General features: G+C 43.4%; 2 protein-coding genes across 2 annotated transcripts; both read left to right on the top strand.

Annotated features, from left to right (window-relative positions):
• The first annotated feature begins 425 nt into the window (after window positions 1–425).
• Window positions 426–5328, top strand: ddt (D-dopachrome tautomerase). Its single transcript, XM_038304106.1, has 3 exons — window positions 426–717; window positions 2736–2911; window positions 5000–5328. Exons 1-3 carry the CDS (start codon window positions 610–612, stop codon window positions 5070–5072), a joined length of 357 nt encoding a protein of 118 aa, XP_038160034.1. The 5' UTR covers window positions 426–609; the 3' UTR covers window positions 5073–5328.
• Window positions 5329–6796: 1468 nt separating this feature from the next.
• On the top strand, window positions 6797–13740 carry gstt1b (glutathione S-transferase theta 1b). The gene is made up of 5 exons (XM_038304052.1): window positions 6797–7018; window positions 9725–9812; window positions 9889–10039; window positions 10673–10849; window positions 13259–13740. Exons 1-5 carry the CDS (start codon window positions 6907–6909, stop codon window positions 13454–13456), a joined length of 726 nt encoding a protein of 241 aa, XP_038159980.1. The 5' UTR covers window positions 6797–6906; the 3' UTR covers window positions 13457–13740.
• Window positions 13741–21282: the final 7542 nt, after the last annotated feature.

A 21282-nucleotide genomic window follows, 5' to 3' on the forward strand; every position in this document is an offset into this window, starting at 1 on the left:
TTTTATTAATCTTATGTTAATTTTATTTATTGTCATTGTGAAGACTTTGTTGTCAAATCGTAGTGAATGGTAAGTTTACATTGTGTCTAACTAAAAGCTTTTTGTCTTTATAAATTCGTCTAAACTTTTTCCAAAACTATTTTTCAAACTTTATTTTATCATTATTTATGCAAATGGGAACATTTGTTCTTTAATCAGTTAATCTGTGTCATATATTATATATTTATGTTTTAGAATTAGTTATTGTAATATTATCTCACTTGTCTGAACTGTGGTCTGACCCAAGATGGCGCCCAATGAGGCGGCTGCCTGTTTATTCTTCTTTCAACCTGCTTTATATTTGAGCGGAAGCAGCGTCATATGACGCGTCAAGTGAACCTGCGTAAAGCGCACGTGCGCAGACTGCGGTAGGAAAGCTGAATGAATCAGAACCAATATTAGAATATCTCTCAGATAAATAATTGAATTTCATAATCAATAAAAAACATCTCAGGTCGTTTCTGCGCTTTATTTTGAAAGGTAGAGCCGGAAGCGGAATCCTCCTGAGATCAAAGTCTGTCATTGAGGTGACGTCAGTTCTGCTGGACCGAGGCAGAAGTTAAAGTGAAGATGCCGTTCATCGACCTGCAGAGCAACCTGGCCTCCGGCTGCTTCTCGGAGGATTTCCTCCGGAGCTTCTGCTCCATCTGCGCCGCGGCTCTAAACAAGCCGGAGGAGGTGAGCGACCCGCCGGGTCACCTGGACCGGACCGACCCCCGCTGGAGCCCGGACAGAACCAGAACATCGGCCGGTGTTGTCTCGTTAAAAGCGGCCCCGACATTTAAATCTCGCGGGAACGCGCACAAGAGGACAGTGACCGTCAGAGCGATCAGAACCAGAGGCTGGGGTTTGGACTTTGGTTCTGTTTGCTCTCTGTGGAAAAATTTAGTAGAAAAAAAGACTTTTCTACATAAACTGTTCAGAGGAAGGTCCAACAGATCTGAACTTTCTCCAGAACCTTCTTCTCAATCTTCTGTCTCCAGAACCAGAGCGTTCCAAGAACCGTCAGATCTGCAGAACCCAGAGGTCCTGGTCAGAATCGGACCTTCAGGGCGGCGCCACAGAGATGGACGGTTCGGTCCACAGAATCCAGTTCTGTCCCAAGAGACGGATTCTGTCCTTAGAGACTGGTTCTATCCACAGAGACGGATTCTGTCCTTAGAGACCGGTTCTGTCCACAAAGTCCAGTTCTATCCACAGAGATGGGTTCTGTCCTTAGAGACCGGTTCAGTCCAAAAAGTCCAGTTCTGTCCCAAGAGACAGGTTCTGTCCTTAGAGACGGATTCTGTCCTTAGAGACCGGTTCAGTCCACAGAGACGGATTCTGTCCTTAGAGACCGGTTCTGTCCTTAGAGACCGGTTCGGTCCACAAAGTCCAGTTCTGTACCAAGAGAAGAAACATTCTACCGTTTTGGTTCTGATCCGTTTATCTCTAAATGTTCTGTCTACAGACAGCTGTCGATGTTTGGACCTTTGGTTCTGGTCCTCTTTGCGCCGCCTTTAGGTCGTCAGTCTGGTCCTGATCCTCTCTGCTTAGGTTCTGGTCCTGTTCTGGACCGGTCCAGAGATGGATGACCTCTGGTTGGACTGAATGAGGGAACCAGGGTTCTGCTAACAGCAGAACCAGGGTTCTGGCGCTGCTTCTTTGGGCCGCTGGAAGCCATTTTGAACAGGAGGTGCCGTGAAAATGTTTTAGTTTTTTTGGACTAAAGGCCTCTGAGCCTGAAGCCTGTTTTAAAATAGAATAAATAAATTAAATAGATTTAGATTCTTTATTTTATTGTAACACAGACATCATCAGGCGAATATATGCACTATTAATTAAACTCACTGCCATCAGAGGCGGCGGACGGTCTCCTCACACTGGCTGCTCTCCGTTGCCATGGTTACGGTACCAGAGTTCTTCACTGGCGTTTCTGAGCCGTATTTCCTCCTGGTTTCTGTCAGATTATGTTCATTTATGAGTCTGCTGCAGCGAGCGGGATGCCTCTTTACTCACCGACCACTAGCCTGCTTGATGTTGCCGTGACAACTTCAGTTTCCTGAACTTGTGTTGATTAGGCCTCAAAATAATTAAAATAAAATCCAAATTTATGGGAAAAATTTTAAAAAGTGAATAATTTCCTAAAATATTTATAAGATATTTATAAATTTTGCAAAGTATGTTTAATAATTTTCTTAGAAAATCTCCCTCCCACCACTAGAGGGTGCTCCAGCATCCCCGCTTCCCGCGGCCATGCGTTACGGTGCCATTGGTTCCGGCCGTGGTATCATCATCATACTCATTGGTACCGCAGTGTTCTGGTTCTGTTCGGTTCTAACGGGCCGCCTCACTCAGAGGAACCAAAGCAGCCCACTCAGTGACAGAGGGATGCTGTGATCTGATTGGTTCTGGTTCATGAGAACAAAGCATAGATGGAATGATGAAAAGGGTCCCTATGTCCTCCAGCAGTCTAAGCCTATAGCAGCATCACTATATCTCTGAGAGCAAAGGGCTCCGTTAAGAACAATCAGATCTCTGTAATCAGATCTGATATATTTTTCCTCCCCACTGTCGCCGCATCCAGTATCCTGAGAGTCAGCGACTGGATTCAACCTGCTGGTTTCCTTAGAAATGTTAAAGGCAATGGGAATAATAGAGCTGCTCCGTTTGGGTCTGGGATCTTGACCGGTTCTGTTTTCTTCTGGATGTCCCAGAGGATGAACGTGGTGGTCCATCCGGGTCTGCCCATGCTGATGAACGGCTCCTGCTCGCCATGCGTGGTGCTGTCCGTGTCGGCCATCTCTGTGACGGACAGCGCCGAGAAGAACAAGGAGCACAGCGCCAAGATCTTCAGCTTCCTGACCAAAGAGCTGGGTCTGACTGAGGACAGGTGAGTCTGTGTTCTATTAACTCTAGATCTAGAGGACTCTCTGTAGGATGTGGCTTGTGTTTCCGTCGTTGACCCCGCTGACCTTTAGGATCCTCTGTTACCTAAAACCTCCCAGTGATTCTGATATTTTCTAGATTTTTCTACCCCATATGTTTTTTCTCGGTGGGCCTGCAGGAGATCAACCTGCGGTTCTGCTCAGGTCCTCAGGAAGCTCTGGTCCATTTATGGGCCTTTAGCACGGTCGGTTCTGGTGGATCCATTTCTGGCGTTACCATGGTGATGATTAAATATTAGGGCCTTCCTGGGGACGGGTGGGTACCTGGTCCGCTCGGTGGTTTTCTGTGTTTCTTCTGCCTCTGTTCCTCCACATTTTTTCCTTCCACTCAACCTTCCATGGACGTGCAGGGCTGCAGCCCCCTGAGACCCCCCAGCTCCTCCTGTGGCTCTCTGATCAGGACCTTTCTGTTTTCAAACTTCCAACTTTCTTCCTTGTCTAATTTCAGAGTTCAGGATTTTCATTCAGTCTTTAAATAAAATGTTTTTGTCCTTCTGAGGTTTGTCAGGAATTTCAGCTGTTTTTAGAATCTGAGCCGAACAGAATCCCGGTCCGATGGTCATAATGTTTGGCCTGATTTCTAACCCCCAGATTTCACACCCTCCATCAGCGCTCCGCTCATGTACGTCCTGCAGAGTACTTGTCTGTGATCAATGAGAGCTGTTCCACATCCACCGCTACTCCTCCGCACGTCTCCGTCCTCCACCATCAAGATACGGTGCCGAGTTATTTCTGACTCCGCTCGGGTCCGATCAGGTCAGGATCCGCTAATGCAATCGCAACAAACAGGAAAAAGAATGTTGAAGATCCGGTTTGTCAAATTAAAATATATTAGAGCATAATTCTTCTATATTCCCTAAAACTAGACTGTTTAATTAAAGGGGAACGCTGTTTTTCTTTCCATTGGGTCCTTGATTTTCCGTTATTCCATCATGTTCTACTCCCCCATATGAGTTTAGTGTCATTTGGAGCCGTTCTGAAGATATTCCGTTAGGTTATATCCAGTAACGTCTTCCTATGGGCAACGACTTGAAGGCACAAACTAAACTGTTCATCATTTATTCTTTATGGTACGCCAGCATTCAGAACATGGAGGCCAATCACTGGCCCCCAGACATCCGCCGTTAGATTATTTTATATATTTATATCTTTTAAAAACAAAGCAGAATGTGTATGACGTCATCACTGCGCTGGACTGGAGTTTTTTTTTTTTAAGCTTTATTTAACCAAAGTACCTCACAGCAGGCAGCTTCGCTCTACCCCTTCTATTCATTCTAGCTAATGGGATGACGTCATACATGCGGTTTCCTGTGGCCGCAGATGGTTTCCTGTTTCTGCAGAGGGTTTCCTGTTTCTGCAGAGGGTTTCCTGTTTCTGCAGAAGGTTTCCTGTTTCTGCAGAGGGTTTCCTGTTTCTGCAGACGGTTTCCTGTCGCAGGCAGACGGTTTCCTGTTTCTGCAGACGGTTTCCTGTCGCAGGCAGACGGTTTCCTGTTTCCGCAGACGGTTTCCTGTTTCCGCAGATGGTTTCCTGTTTCCGCAGACGGTTTCCTGTTTCCGCAGACGGTTTCCTGTTTCCGCAGACGGTTTCCCGTGGCCGCAGACGGTTTCCCGTGGCCGCAGATGGTTTCCTGTTTCTGCAGAAGGTTTCCTGTTTCTGCAGACGGTTTCCTGTCGCAGGCAGACGGTTTCCTGTTTCCGCAGACGGTTTCCTGTTTCCGCAGACGGTTTCCCGTGGCCGCAGACGGTTTCCTGTTTCCGCAGACGGTTTCCTGTTTCCGCAGACGGTTTCCCGTGGCCGCAGACGGTTTCCTGTTTCCGCAGACGGTTTCCTGTTTCCGCAGACGGTTTCCCGTGGCCGCAGACGGTTTCCTGTTTCCGCAGACGGTTTCCTGTTTCCGCAGACGGTTTTCCGTGGCCGCAGACGGTTTCCCGTTGCCGCAGACGGTTTCCTGTTTCCGCAGACGGTTTCCTGTTGCCACAGACGGTTTGCTCAACCTGTTTCATGACTGTAGGATTTTTTCTCGTTTGCAGGATTGTGATCCAGTTCCACGAGCTGCAGCCTCACCAGGTCGGGAAGAAGGGAACCGTGATGAGCTTCCTGTGAAGAACGGCGGTCCAAACGGCAGAACACCTGGACCCTGACCTCATTCCACAGACGCACCGATCTGAGCGGACTGGGCCCAAATAAACGTTCTGTTAGCTGATGTTCAACCTTCCTCCTGATCCAGAACCAGGTGGTTCTGATTCCATCTGAAACGGGTCTATAGGTTTGATGGTTGATCAGGGTCGGAGCATCTGGAGCCGATCAGCTCTGGGCTCGATTTCTTTTCCTGTAGATGAAATAAAGACAAAATGTTGAACGATGGTCGTCTTTATTGCTGCAGATCTCAGTATTTAATGAAGTTAATGTGAGAGGAGAAGATGGAGGACCAGAGAAGGTGGGAGGAGCATCTGTGATGGAAGCAGATGATCCAGATGCTAAATACCCATCATCCTTCACTTCAGCCGTGATTTTACCTTCTAGTTCACTACTGCGCCTCACTACAGCTGCTCCAGTTCCTTCCCAGTAACGTTCCACTACTGCAGACTGGTTCCTCTATCAGATCTGCTTCTGATTTAATCTGTTAAACCTGATCAGATTTGATAAAATAAATAAATATGTATTAGGCTGTTCAAACATTTAAAGGTTAAAAAGCAGCAAAATAAATGTTAGAAATAATGTAGTTCCGGTTTCTGGACGCCAGGGGTCGTAGTTTCTCGGTTTTGGCTGCAATAAAAAGATCCCTGGATGCATCATGGAAGAACTTCATCCAATACTTTGGAGACTGAAGCAGCAGGACTGGATGAAGATCTGGACCTTCTGCCTGAAGGAGGGTCTCCTACTGAACATCTGGAGGCTTCCTGGGTCTGATGGATCCAGATGTTTTACTGCATCATCAGAGCTTTTAGCTCATTACTGCAGATGGAACGAAAACATTCAGTACCTTCTTATTAAAACCTGAATAAATGACAGAAACCTGCAGCTTTTCTGAGAAGAGGAGGATTAAACTGAGTCACACAGAGATGAAGATATGAAAACATGTCAGAATCTGATCTTATTGCATAAAAATACAAGGAAAAAGTAAAACACTGCAAATAACAGCAGTTTAAACATTGATTTTAGTTTATTAGTGAGGATTTGATGTTTTATTCCTCTATTATTCCTTGTTAGGTGTAAAACTTTCTCTGTTGTGTATTTTTCTCTGTAATAAATCTTCAATCTGAGACAAAGCTGAACAAACTTCAGAGCAGGAGGGGCTGCATTATATATGTGGTTTAATTAATTAAAGTTTCACAAATCAGCAGAAATTCCAGACCTGGTTTGAATTATTCTAGTTCAGAATAATCTAGTCCAGGTTAGATGTTTTTAGGTGTTTTAGTTTTTTAATTAGAGCAGATTAAAGAAGCTGAAGGAAGAAAAAATGAATTTATTTATTTCCTGAATCAGAAGCCAACTTCAGCTGCGATCCTCCAAGAGAAAAAACCTCAGAATAAAAACCAGGAATGAACGAATAAAGTCCTGGTTTCTATTTTCTACAGGCAGCTTTATTATTATCTATACAAACTCTGCAAAACTTAGCTGCGGGTTTATAATCAGAAATATTTTTCATTCTCAGGTAATTCATAAAAAAGAAAAAAAAATCTTTTAAAATCATTTTTGTTGCTTTGTGAGTTTAGTTTGAAAATCTTAATCGTTTATTTTTGCTTCCTTTAAAAGTTTATGTTGAAAAAATGTGGGAGTTTCTCTCAGGACTTCCGGTTGTTTTTTCTTTTAAATCTCAGTTTCTGCAGAACCAGCGGACAGCTCCTCTGCAGCAGCAGCTCTACTAGCAGTAGAACTAGTTACAGTAGAACTAGTTACAGTAGAACTAGTAGAACTAGTATAACTAGCAGTGATCATGGCTCTGGAACTTTATCTGGACCTTTTCTCTCAGCCATGTCGCTCCGTTTATATGTTTGCAAAGAAGAACCAGATTCCCTTCGAGTTCCAGAAGATTTCTCTGATGGAAGGTGAGTTCAGATTGGCTGCAAGGGTTGCTGGTTCGAAACCCGATATGACCTGAAAAATATAGAAATTCTAATTAGAAAAGCAGGAAAATCCTGATTTAGTTTGTTGGCTTTTCTTTCTGCATTAAAAGTTCATGTAAACAGGGGCGTGCACAGATATTTTAGGGGCAGGAGTCAACAGGCAGCAATGCTACATTGGTGTTAATTAAATAAATACCAATATTAAATCCACTGAAAAACAATAAAATAGATTAAGTTTATTCTTTCATTTTGGAGCCAAAAGCTTGATTTACGTTTAAGTATTTGATTATTTCTAGTTTACTATTTTTCTCAAATTTATGACAAACATGAACGTGAAATATTTTGGTTTGAAATTTACTTTGACTTTATTCTGAAATCAGGAATTTGTTTAGTTGTATTTTTTGCTGCTGTGGATAACTGATTCCTGGCTCCGCCCCTTCAGTACAGACAGGTGAGGCTGCAGCACCTGGAATATATTGGAGTTGGCTTTCAGGGCCGGGGAGATCCGGGGTTCAGCCTTACAGTTTCTGACTGCTGCTGCTGCTGCTTGTTGTTCTTTTCAAGAGGCATAAAAAGAGAGAAATGAGCCGATGTAATCTGCCCGTCACGTCGTACTGCGATCAGATAACAAGAGGAGAAAAGTGTGATGGATTGAAAAGTCACTTTAAAAACAATCGACAGATTGGAGCGCGTCAAACTTCATGCTTATGAACTGAGAGCCACACGCATCTTTACTAGAAGGATCGGCTAATATTTCATTTATGTGAAAAAAGGAGCCAATTGAAAGCCAGAGCATTAAAGAAAGAAAGATGATTTCTATGAATTTCCTGCTCTGAGTTGCAGGAAACTAATTAGGCTGTAAAACATGGCTGCTTCTAGTTTCCAGGAAACTGCTGTCATCACGTCTTTAAATGCGTGATGAATCAATTCCTTCAGCAGTGTTTCTTCTTCTGAAGACGGAGTAAAAAGGTCGATGTTGTCTTCCCGGGGGGTTGATGCGGGGGCTTGGTTATAATTGCTTTATTGCTTGAAGTCTTCCATAAATATGTGTCACAAACTCAAAGTTTTCTGAGCTACATAGACTCTGATGAAAACCCAGGATTCCAGAATATCTTTAAGTTTATTTTCCATTGATCTGGGTGGATCTATATGGCAATCTGAGGATCAACTAAGATATACATTTAAAATATGAAAAAAATATTATCTTACTTCAAGTGCATAATATGTATGGGTTAGTTTTGTCATGGCTGTTGCGATGCAATACGTGTCACGATACGATATTATCGCGATATTGCAATATCAATATATATTACAATATTTTTCCCTGCTGTCAGAATTAAATGTACAGATAAAAAGGTGAGGGCTGTATATGTTCATCAGGAGATATTGATCATTTCCTGTGTCTTCGGCAGGCGTAGAGCTAACAGAACTGGCAGCGTTGCGAGGCAAGGGCTCAAACATGTACGGCTGGAAGCCTTCTACACCAAACCAAGCTTCTGCCGCCCTGGCGTCCTCTTCCACAACATCTTCGTCCCCGCTTTCCTCCTCTAAATAAAAAATGGATGACGGAGGAGACTCATCCACGACCTCCGACACTAAACTCTCCTCCTCTTGCATGTTTCCGCTGTCCATAGCGTTCCTTGACAGCGTCGTTTCTAAGGCACCAATTTAGTGCTACTTGGTCCCAATGGAATTTCCCATTGGGAACCTGCTAGCACTAAGATGCTAACTGGTTAGCAAGATGCTTCCCACAAACCGGCCTCAACCAAAATGGCTTGTGAACCTTCCGCTAAAACAATCCCGCCCCCTTGATAATCAACCAATCACATTCACTTTATTCACTTCTGTAAAGTCGGGCACCACTGGGAGAATTCAGAAATGTAACGGTTGGAACGGCCGCTTTAATATGACTTTAAATATTTTCATCTCTTTTTTTTTGGCATTTTAAGACGTCTGTCAATAAACACTGAAAATAAAAATTTAGTTTAATCTACACACAGTACTTTAACTGAATAGAACGTTATTAAAGTAATTTCTTTGAATTGTGATTGTTTGGCCTTTTTTCAATTTTAAATGAAATGTGTAAATAAAATAAAATCAAATAAAATAAAGGAAACCTTTCCGCTGTAGTTTTCTCTGACAGGAACCATTAAAGCTAATCAATAATTACATCTATGAGATACTTTAAACCGTCCCTTGGCAGCTGGTAGACGCCATTAAAGACATTATTCTGTGAACTGACGAGTTGGTGAAGGAGCTAAATAAGCTTGTTTAGTTACCTGGATGGTTAGCTGGCCCTTCACCATGGCAACGCTCTGTGGAGGCGGAGCTACACGTCTCATGGAGCAAAATGACAAACATTCAGTCACTTTGTTTGACAGGATTTAAAATTCCTAAATGTTAGTTTTGGTCAAACACTAAAAACAGAAAAAAGAAAATAATTGGGTCATTTTTTCCCAGAGGGGAAAAGGGCAGATGCTCTAGCGCCACCTACTGTCCATCTGTGCACGTCCCTGAATCTAAATCAGGCGTATCAGGTACTGGTTGAACTGGAAAAGCTGTAAATGGAGAAGTGGAAAAGTCCAGTTTAATAATAAAGGGAAGAACCAAAGCGATCCTGCAGGCGATGGTCTCTCAGTTTTTACCTGTTTGCTGCTTCCTGCTTCGCTGAGATGATTCTGGTTCCAGGTGAGCAGCATGGAGATCAGTTTGGGAAGATCAGCAAAATCAAAAAAGTTCCTGCAATGCGAGATGGAGACTTCTGCCTGGGTGAAAGGTGACTATGACCTGAAATGTTTAACGTTTAACGAGCCGTGGACCCGTGAGGCCCTAACGACCCGTCCCCCCCCCAGCATCCCCATCATGCTCTATCTGGCTGAGAAGTTCCAGACTCCAGACTTCTGGTACCCGGCCGACCTCCAGCGCCGCGCTCAGATCAACGAGTACCTGTCCTGGCAGCACACGGGCATCCGGATGTACGGGTCCAAGATGTTCTGGCTGCGGGTACGTTCACCATCAGAACCTGTACATCTTTTCTACTGGGTCGGCCATATTGGAACTGGATTCCTTTAATTTTAACTTTATATTTGATAGTTATGCCAACCAATTCATATCAAACCGAACAGAATGTGTCCAGCAGTGGATTCTGATTATATTTCATTATTTCTATTAGTTTCACAGCAAGTCCAGCTGCATCTATAGAGGAAAAAAATCACTTGGAATCACAAACATGTTCAGATTTTAGACGGAGAGAACAGAGGGGGGGGAGTTCAGGGGAGGGAACGTCATTTTAGTTAAAAGAGGGAAAACTGAACAGATTTCAGCTCCTGCTTCTATAATGTTCCACCCATTTAAACCTGTTGATCATGAAAATCTCAAAAATGAAAACCCAGGCTGAACAGAAAATGAAGGCGTTAAATATAATTTACTGTTGATGTTAATACCAAACCTTCACTCTCATGGCAAGATAAATGATTCAATTCAACAGTCGTAGCAGACTGGTATCGGATTTTGGCCGATATGTTCAGCCCAGATATCGGATTGGATCACAAAAAATAGATCTGTGCGTCTCTAATATTAGCCAAAAATGAAATATCAGTGTTAAAATTGGACTCAGACGGGAATGTTTGTTTGCAGCTTATGCTTCCTAAGGTAATGGGTGTGGAAGTTCCAAAGGAGAAGATGGATGGAGCCCTGGAGGACCTGAACAACGCTCTGAACCTGATCGAAGAGAAGTTCCTCCAGGACCAGCCGTTCATCGGCGGAGACCACATGTCTCTGGCCGACCTGGTGGCCATCGTGGAGATCATGCAGGTGAGCTGAACTGGTCCAGACTCTAGATGTGTTTTCTTTTCTGCTGCGATACGCAGCGACCGGCTGATTATTCAGCTTCAGATAAAAACAAAAGAACAGAAAAAAACTCTGTGCAGCTTCATGTGACCATAGCTCAGAGTTGGAGCTGATAAAACAAGCTGCAGCAGAACAAAAGAAGATTTCTCTGGAATGCGATCCAAACCATCAGTGAAGGCAGTTTCCTTCAGGGCGCTGAGCTGTTTATCCAGAGCAACTGATACCAGCAGAGGATGTAACATCTTCATGTGATCTGGATGTTCTCCAGACTTCCTGAAGGTCCTTCAAACTGCTGCTTTCCAGCTTCACAGCTTTGGGAAAGAAACAGTTTCAAGTTCCGTTTTGTCCTGAGTGAAGTGGAACAAACGCGGCTTTATTCTGGTAGATGGGATCTGCTGCCGTTTATATGGGATCTGCTGCCGTTTATATGGGATCTGCTGCTGTTTATATGGGATCTGCTGCCGTTTATATGGGATCTGCTGCCGTTTATATGGGATCTGCTGCCGTTTATATGGGATCTGCTGCCGTTTATATGGGATCTGTAGCCGTTTATATGGGATCTGCTGCCGTTTATATGGGATCTGCTGCCGTTTATATGGGATCTGCTGCCGTTTATATGGGATCTGCTGCCGTTTATATGGGATCTGCTGCCGTTTATATGGGATCTGCTGCCGTTTATATGGGATCTGCTGCCGTTTATATGGGATCTGTGGCCGTTTATATGGGATCTGCTGCCGTTTATATGGGATCTGTGGCCGTTTATATGGGATCTGCTGCCGTTTATATGGGATCTGCTGCCGTTTATATGGGATCTGCTGCCGTTTATGTGGGATCTGCTGCCGTTTATATGGGATCTGCTGCCGTTTATCTGGGATCTGTGGCCGTTTATGTGGGATCTGTGGCCGTTTATGTGGGATCTGTGGCCGTTTATGTGGGATCTGTAGCCGTTTATCTGGGATCTGTGGCCGTTTATGTGGGATCTGTGGCCGTTTATGTGGGATCTGTGGCCGTTTATGTGGGATCTGTGGCCGTTTATGTGGGATCTGTAGCCGTTTATGTGGGATCTGTGGCCGTTTATGTGGGATCTGTGGCCGTTTATGTGGGATCTGTGGCCGTTTATGTGGGATCTGTAGCCGTTTATGTGGGATCTGTGGCCGTTTATGTGGGATCTGTGGCCGTTTATGTGGGATCTGTGGCCGTTTATGTGGGATCTGTGGCCGTTTATGTGGGATCTGTGGCCGTTTATATGGGATCTGTGGCCGTTTATATGGGATCTGTGGCCGTTTATATGGGATCTGTGGCCGTTTATATGGGATCTGTGGCCGTTTATATGGGATCTGTGGCCGTTTATATGGGATCTGTGGCCGTTTATATGGGATCTGTGGCCGTTTATGTGGGATCTGTGGCCGTTTATGTGGGATCTGTGGCCGTTTATGTGGGATCTGTGGCCGTTTATGTGGGATCTGTGGCCGTTTATATGGGATCTGTGGCCGTTTATATGGGATCTGTGGCCGTTTATATGGGATCTGCTGCCGTTTATATGGGATCTGCTGCCGTTTATATGGGATCTGCTGCCGTTTATGTGGGATCTGCTGCCGTTTATATGGGATCTGCTGCCGTTTATCTGGGATCTGTGGCCGTTTATATGGGATCTGCTGCCGTTTATATGGGATCTGCTGCCGTTTATCTGGGATCTGTAGCCGTTTATATGGGATCTGTAGCCGTTTATATGGGATCTGTAGCCGTTTATCTGGGATCTGTAGCCGTTTATCTGGGATCTGTAGCCGTTTATCTGGGATCTGTAGCCGTTTATATGGGATCTGTAGCCGTTTATATGGGATCTGTAGCCGTTTATATGGGATCTGTAGCCGTTTATATGGGATCTGTAGCCGTTTATCTGGCTCTAGTCGGAGCTCAAGCAGCTCTAAGGTAGATTCGGTTCACGGCATCCCACAATCCCCTGTGCTGTTCTCACCACCTGAACTTCTGTCCTCCACCTACCGGCGGTCACCGGGTTCCAGGACGCTTCCAGCTGTGATTCTCTAGAAGTTTGCAAGCAGCTGAGAAGAACGGCCACCCTGTTACTGCTCAGTAACCCTGATGGTCTCCATGGCGATGGCAGCATCAGGAAGGAGAACATCTGACAGCTCAGCTGGTGTGGATTCCTCCAGAGCAGCAGCTTCTTTACTGTAATATGCTGGATCTTAGCAGAATGACTATCAGTTATTTTTAGTAACATACTTTTTCTGACCAGCCTTCAGATCCAGTCCATGGATCCGGTCCAGATAATAAAGGTTCTGATAAGACCTTTCTCCTCCAGGTCCAGATTCTGCATCATCCACACTAACATCCTTCTCCTTCTGTCTCTATCAGCCGCTGGGAGCTGGTCTGGATGTTTTTGATGGGAGAACCAAGCTGAGCGCCTGGCGGGACAGAGTCCAGGCCTTCATGGGGAAGGAGCTGTTTGACGAGGCCCACCAGCTCATCCTGGGGGCTCAGGAGAGCATGAAGCAGCTGGATCCCAGCAAACTGGAGCACCTCAAGCCCAGAGTCATCAGGTTGTTCCTCTGAGCAGGACGCTGCGATTTAAACCCCAATAAAACTACAGCAGCTCTTCAGTCTTTATAGAAAAGCTTCATCTCTGTTTCAGTTTGTTTCCTAAAAGCTTCTGTTTTCTCTGTTGGATAAAAGCCGGCGTCGAGGGACCGATTATATAACCCAGGAATGTGAAATGTGGCGCCTCTCTGTGGCGGTTTATTAGCTAATCGAATTCAGCTGCTTTTTCTAACCAGGCTGATTCAATCTGTGGTCAATTTGCTCCTTTAATAAACTTTGCCTCCGTTTAACAGCTTGGACTGATTGTTGTGGTGATTTCTGCCTCTGAGAAGGAAAATAAATGTTGATCAGAGAGAAGAGCAGGAAAAAGACGGGAAACGCTGCCCCCTGCTGGAGGAAAGCCAGAACCTACAGCGACACAGAGGAACGTCAGGAAGATTCCTCCACTTTAATCAATTCAGTTTATGTTTGTGGAACAAATGATCAGAACATAACAGACGATTCCAGACAGATTAAATGTTTTTATCCCAGGACAGAGTCTCCTGTGATGAGCCAGAAAATCGTGCTTTGAGCTGCGATTCTTTCCGCATCATGTGAGGCTGCTTTGATTGATGAGAGTAAAACACAATAACTTCAGTATTTCTGTTTCTCTTTCATCAGGCTGCTTATTAAACCTGATGGGATCAGTCCTGGTTCCTCCGGATAAATCAGGAGAAATCGATTTGTTTTTTTCATTCTGATGCTGTAATCCGTATCAATCTGGTGGCTTTGAACAAAGCTCCTTGGAGCCTAAGAGTTTTATCCATTGTCTGTAGCTGCTTATCCATGCAGCGTCATATGGCTGCTGATGCGTATCTATCAGTCTTTGGATGAGAGGCAGGAAACGACCCAGACGGTTAATCAGACAAACAACATCCAGTTAGGCTCTGAATACTGAAGGCAAAGCTGGAGACGGGTGAAGCTACCAGTTTTGCTTTGGGAGGAAGTCGGAGTACCCAGAGAGAACTACTGTGTGCAAGGAGGATAAGTCCCTGCAGAAGGACCTCAGCTCAGGATTCAAACCAACAACTTTTACTGCAAATGAGAAGTTCTACCAATTTCTCCAACATAAAACATAAAGATTCATTTTTAACAAAAAAAAAACTAAGAATGTTTGTTTTAATCAAACAACTTCAAGGAATAATAAAAAAAAGGTATTTTAGAAAGTCTTGATGCTGATGATGATTTTATAATTTAAGCATCCATATAAAAGCAGTTTCTTATAAAATCAATCATTTGTTTGCTGATAAAAGATGATGCATTTTTCATTAGTTGATGCCAAATAGAAACACATTAAATCAGAACAGAAATCTGTTTCTAAGAACTTAAAGACGTCCTGAATGCTGGTGAAGATCCTCAGTCATTCAGGTCAGAGTCATTAAAAAATAATTAAAAATCAATCCTCTGGACTTTGTTTCCCAGTTTGAAGACGTTTCTCTTCCATCCAGGAAGATTTTTCAATCCAAAATGTCAGAAATAGCGTTTAGTTCCAGGTTTTATCAGCAGCCCAACAAAGCCTGGTTTTAGTTTAGAAAACATGCAAATAGAAACGGATGAACGGGTCCCCCCCTTTGGAATGGGGGTCGTTTGGCTTCTTTGTTAGCCTGCAATGCCCCATACCTGTCTATGTCTCTGAAAGGGGGGTCGTTAGTGGGAATTGTTGGTTTTTCTTTCTTAACATAGATGGCTTCCTTCCTCTCAAACCACCTGTCTTCTTTGTCCATAATGTGAACATTCTGGTCCTCCAAAGAATGTTCTTTGTCCATCAGGTGTAGATGTAGCGCAGAGTCTTGTCCAGAGGAGGGCGCTCTTCTGTGTTGGGCCATGCGTCTGTGGAGGTTGTTTGGTTTCTCCAATATAAAGATCAGATCATTCCTCCCTGCATTGACCTGCAGACACTCTGCTCCGATTAGGTCTGGAGGTTTGGTCTTTATTTGTTCTGTCTTTCAATTTTGTTGAAAGTTTTTACAGGAATATAAAAATATGTTAGCGATTGTAGCTGAGCTAAAGAAATACAACACAATATTTTATTTTTTATGCATACTAGACACTTATTTAAAGTAGTATTAAATTAATATTCTGTTAAATCTACACACATCATCCCGTTAGGATTATGGGAAAAGGGTTCCTAGATTCTTACTATTTTTATGTAATAGGAAAATTAATCAAACTTATTTATACAAGTATTTGCATTTTACATGAAACTGCAATATGGAGCTGGGTGCATATCACAACTTAATTTATTACAGCTGATTTTTACAAATCCTAACATGGAGGTTCCAATTTTTATTAATACCTGTAATTTCTTTAGAACGGTTTCTACAAAATCCCAAAACAAAAAAAAACTTCTTTTGAATACACAAGACAATACCTTAAAATACAAATAAAACCTTTAGAGTATTGACAGTGGAGCAGTCAATAACACCCCCCCCCCAACCCCAATTTAGAAAGTGAAACTAACTGAAATATTTTCTAAATTAATGATTATTCGAATTACAAGTTTTAATGTTTTGTTGAAGTATATTTCTTGATAAGAAAACTAAACCATCAACCAACATCAGTGTTATGTGCTTTGGTCAAATAATTATTTTGTGTCTGACTCAGTCGGTTTTTGAACTTCCTGTTTTATTTCAGGGTTCTGGTTTCACTTCCTAGGATTCCCCTCTAATCAGCCTCCCTACCGCTCACCTGTGTCTCGTTGCTTTACCTATTTAAACCTCTCCCTCTGCAGCTTTCCAGGCCAGATCACCTTTATTCTACTTTACCAACCAGCTGAGATATTTTGCTCTCTTGTTTTTGACTAGCATCTGTTTCTGTGTTTGTTTTTTGCCAGTCTCTCTAACTCTATATTAGACAATAATAGATTTCCTTTCCCTGAGTTGGGTTTTGCATCTGAATCCTCTTGGTTGCCTCATGCCTGGTAGTTTGTTGCCGGTGCAGGCTCAGGCTCAGTTGGGTGGACACTGTCTCTGCATTCCATCTTAAACAGTGACTCTTTCCTCCTCTGGTTCAATAGATGTGGAACCAAATCAATGAGATGAAAAACACAGAAAGTTCTTCCTTCTTTTAAGACCCATGATCACCATCAAATTAAACATAAGCCTTTTGGGGAAAGTTTTTATTTCCTTCCATTATAATTGCAGTGACAGAGCAACAGGCCCCATTAACCAGAACTTCACCAACATCCACGTCTTTTATCAACATTTTACCCAACAACTCTTCTGATAGACACAGTTTAGATGTTTTAGCACGATTCCCCTCCAACAACATCAGTTTACTAGTGGTTTCAGTTCACAATGAAGTCGCTATTGCAAAAAGAACTAAATAATTTAATCAGGATCTTTAGTTTTAGAGAACCGAGCATATCGAACAAATGCTGGCCGAGTTCTTTCAGCTATAAAATATTTAGTTTTTTTTTTTAAAAACTGCACCATGTCACAGAGGAGGGATTGGCTGCTAGCCACAGTTACCGACCTCGCTACAGTCGGTGCAGCAGCTGAAGGTCAAAGTTAAAAAGTTTCCGTGGAAACGTTCCTCTCTTCAGAGATGAATCTTGGTCTGATGCTGAAGCATCAAACAGAACAGAGCAAGTCCAATGAAATAACTGCAGCCTGACATTTTAATAAGAACTGTAAATAGGATAGACATATTTTAGAGTGTGTTATCGATAATCGTAGTTTTATTTGTCCTGTTTAACATCTTTCTCACATTACTAGACATCAAAAACTAAAATAGACCAACTTTGCACTGACAGGATGTCCAAACTTTACAATGATGGTTTATCAGACCATCATGTTATTCTTTCCAGGATCCAGAATAATGTCTTTTATAACCAAAGAAACAAAAGATCTCTGTATGAATTTATAATTAAAACAGTTAAAACTGAAAGGTGGGCTGAGATCCCCCACTGTCTGATGATGACTCCGAATTTAACAAAAACCGATTCATGAAATATCTGAAAGATGTCATATCAGCACATGCCAGCAGAGGGAGACATAGACATAAAATATGCCACTCACCATGACTGACGTCAGCTGGAGACCTTTAATTAAGACAATTTCTGGAAACTGCTTTAACTTTTCTATTCTATTCTATTCTATTCTATAAAAGGGGTAGAAATATATAAGTAAATATAAACCTATATAAAAAATATAAAAATATATCTGCAAAATCTCTATATAATATTCAACAACAAAATAATACTTAGTTAAGTAAACTCTAAAAATAGCGATTAAAAAAATAAACTATCAGATTTATAGGCCCCACCCTACAGATATACACTGCCTGGCCAAAAAAAAGTCGCCACCTGGATTCAACTTAGCAAATAGGTAGGAGCCTCCTATTGGATAATTACTGCTGGGCGATTATCTTTCAGCTGGCAACAAGTTATTTAACCCCAACTGGTGCAATGACTTGCTTCTCATTTCCTAAACAACCATGTGGAAACACACATCCCGTGGTCGTGGAAAAGATGTTAGTCTGTTTAAGAAGGGTAAAATCATTGGCATTCATCAAGCAGAGAAAACATCTACAGAGATTCAGAAACTACTAAAACTGGGTTAAGAACTTTATTAAAAACTGGAAGGATAGTGGGGACCCATCATCTTCATGGAAGAAATGTGGCCGGAAAAAAATCCTGAATGATGGTGATCTGCGATCACTTCAACGTGTGGTGAGATCAAATGGAAGAAAAACAACAGTAGAACTCAGGGCTATGTTTAATACTGACAGTAAGAGCATTTCCACACGCACAATGCAAAGGGAACACAAGGGATTGGGATTGAACATCTGTGTAGCCGTAAGAAAACCACTAACCAGTGAAAAAAAGGCTTCAATTTGCAGGAGCATAAAGATTGGACTGTGGAGCGATGGAAGAAGGTCATGTGGTCTGATGAGTCCAGATTGACCCTGTTCCAGAGTGATGGGCCAATCAGGGTAAGAAGGGAGGCAGGTGAAGTGATGCACCCACCATGCCTAGTGCCTACTGTACCAGCCTGTGGGGGCGGGGTTATGATCTGGGGTTGCTGCAGTTGCTCAGGTCTAGGTTCAGCAACAGGATGAGCTCAAAGAATGAGGTCAACTGACTACCTGAATATCCTGAATGACCAGGTTATTCCATCAATGGACTTTCCCTGATGGCACAGGCATATTCCAAGATGACAATGCAGGATTCATCGAGCTCAAATAGTGAAAGACTGGTTCAGGGAGCATGACTCATCATTTTCACACATGGATTGGCCACCACAGAGTCCAGACCTCAACCCCATTGAGAATCTTTGGGATGTGCTAGAGAGGGCTTTGCTCAGCGGTCAGACTCTACCATCATCAATGAAAGATCTTGGTGAAAAGTTTATGCAACACTGGATGGAAATAAATCTTTTGACATTGCAGAAGCTTATGGAAACAACGCCACAGCGAATGCGTGCCGTAATCAAAGCTAAAGGCGGTCCAACAAAGTATTAGAGTGAGGGACCTTTTTTTTTGGTGGCGATTTTTCTTTTTGGCCTTGCAGATCTATTAGAATCTGTCCTTAAATTCCAGCCAAACTCATTTACACAGTAACAGATAAAAACCTTTTAGATAAACTAAACATTACCGCCACATATCTGACTCAATAACCAATAAAACAACTATTTTCATTCATTTCAGACGGAACTATTCACAGACCTTTAATATATTAAACTGAACTTCCAATATTCACCACTGTTCGGCGCCATTTCACTTTTTCTCTGATCACAGAGCAGCTGACTTGCTTGGTCTCTCAATGAATCCTGGAATATCCAAGGCTACGGAGTATAAATCGGACCCGTCCTTCAAATCGGGCAAAAAGAAGAAGAAAGAGAGACACATTTGTGGGACGCATAACGAGGAGTCCTGGAATCCGACCAGACCTCGGCGCTTCTCTATGACGTAATCATCCTTTGAATCTGGCCTTCTAAGGACGCAGCCCATGAATTCGAACGCAGCCAGTATGTCCTTGTTGATGGTGTCAAACCCTCATGTTTAGACTTTGGCCTGGCTCTCCTGCTAACGCTCATCTTTGGATCTTCTTTCCTTTTATCATAACTTAATGAATCATAATCCAAATGTCTGCTGACTGATATATGCAGAAGATTCAGACATTTACACCCAAGCAAAACGTGCAGAACAAGCTGCTGAGTTGAAGGCTGCCATCAGTTCATAACTGGCTCCAGAACTCACAGCAAACACTAAAATAACGTCGAATGTTCTTCTCCAAACGTCACCTTGAACTGGAACCTTTCTGAATGGAATGGAGCGTGACCTGATCTCAGGGTGAAATCACCTCTGAGTACTTCCTGTCCCGCTCTATCCTGGACAGCAATAATGTTAAAAAGTGGGAAATAAATTCATTTTTCTAAATGTTCCATGAAATAGGAAATGTTTTAACTACGAGTGCTGCTGAAATGTACTTTTATTCTACAATCATCTCATATTGATTCTGTGTAACGCTGACAGGAAGGATCAAGGAACCATGAGTTTAGCTCTGGACCATAATCAGACGGACCTCCATGTTGGAAATCAGCCGACGCTTAAAGCCACTGGAGTGTTTTTAAACCGGAATCTTATGTTTCACGTGCATTTGCCAGGGTCAGATGGTGAACAGGAAATGTCCAGACGCTGGTCTTGCTGTTTAAAGGCTGATTTATTCCCATTGTTGCTGCTTACAAAAGCAAGAAATGATACTGTGATGGAGCGCCGCTAAGCGTCCATCCCAGACTCCACGTGTCCGTGCTCCCTCTGGCCCAGGGGAGCGCGGTGCCAGGAGCGCACGCACACGGAGAAATCTCTCCCACGTGAGTGCGCTGCCCGGCAAACTGCTGCGTGCAGGCCCGCACCTGTGTCCCGCGGTCCTGCACAGTCCCAACAAATATCCCCCCCGTCTGAACCGGTCATCGCACGCACGTCCGAGGGTGCACACTCGGCGCCGAGCTTCCACACACTCACCTCACACCTCTGCTTCATTCCCGCCATTCCTGGTCAATGGGCCAAACCGGAGCACTTCCGCATCACGCTGGAAATAGCGCAGAGTGGCGCGCTTTGCTAGTCACGTGACAAAGGACTTAACCATTTTGGGTGTTTTGTTTTGTATTTTTATATTGTTTATGTTCCTGACGTTTTGAAGACTGTATGGAGCCATTTTGGTTCATTTTTGAGTTTCTATGCAGAAAACTGGGTTTTGAGTTTTGTTATTTTGTTTTGTACTTAAAACCCCTTAATTTGTATTTTGGTTTACCCGGGGGAGGGGCTAAAGGGGTATTTAAAGGGGAGCTGAGCTCATTTGCAACAGAGAGAGTGCTGGATCTGATGGTTGTGTTGGCTGTCTGAGTAAGTCGTCCTGTAAATAGTCCTGTAAATACTTGTTTTTGTTTTCTCGCTTCACTGTAAATTATCGTCACTGTTTTCACCTGGGGAGCAATAAAAGAAAAGCACAAATGATATTTTTCGGCTGGGCCATCATTTTTGTTTTTATTTTTGGAACGAACCCGTGACATTTGGTGTCAGAAGTGGGATGGCCGGTCGACAGAAGCACCCTACTGTGAAGCGTATAGGGCTGCGCTCACAAAAAGTGAAGCAGGACTTACCTGTGGACGATGGAGGCTGGGCAACTGAAGATGAGGAAGGTGGCACCGCTGCCTCAATCAAGCAGCCTGCACCAAGTACAAGTGAGGAGCTTGTGGAGGTCATGAGGACATTTTTGAAAGGACAGGAGCGGAGGGACGAGGGTTTTTTTGGGGGGAGCTGAGAGGGCTTCGGGCCACCTTCCCAGCCCCACAGCGGTC

The sequence above is a fragment of the Cyprinodon tularosa genome, unplaced genomic scaffold (assembly GCF_016077235.1).
Source record: "Cyprinodon tularosa strain WSP-4 unplaced genomic scaffold, ASM1607723v1 ctg525, whole genome shotgun sequence".
Classification (NCBI taxonomy): domain Eukaryota; kingdom Metazoa; phylum Chordata; class Actinopteri; order Cyprinodontiformes; family Cyprinodontidae; genus Cyprinodon; species Cyprinodon tularosa.

Bases quoted from the DNA above. Each gene is read 5' to 3' on its own strand.
- gstt1b (XM_038304052.1), top strand. From the start codon at position 6,907: ATGGCTCTGGAACTTTATCTGGACCTTTTCTCTCAGCCATGTCGCTCC. The intron at 7,019-9,724 runs GTGAGTTCAGAT...TTCTGGTTCCAG, and splicing joins GAAGATTTCTCTGATGGAAG to GTGAGCAGCATGGAGATCAG. The intron at 10,850-13,258 runs GTGAGCTGAACT...TGTCTCTATCAG, and splicing joins CCATCGTGGAGATCATGCAG to CCGCTGGGAGCTGGTCTGGA.
- ddt (XM_038304106.1), top strand. From the start codon at position 610: ATGCCGTTCATCGACCTGCAGAGCAACCTGGCCTCCGGCTGCTTCTCG. The intron at 718-2,735 runs GTGAGCGACCCG...TGGATGTCCCAG, and splicing joins CTCTAAACAAGCCGGAGGAG to AGGATGAACGTGGTGGTCCA. The intron at 2,912-4,999 runs GTGAGTCTGTGT...TCTCGTTTGCAG, and splicing joins CTGGGTCTGACTGAGGACAG to GATTGTGATCCAGTTCCACG.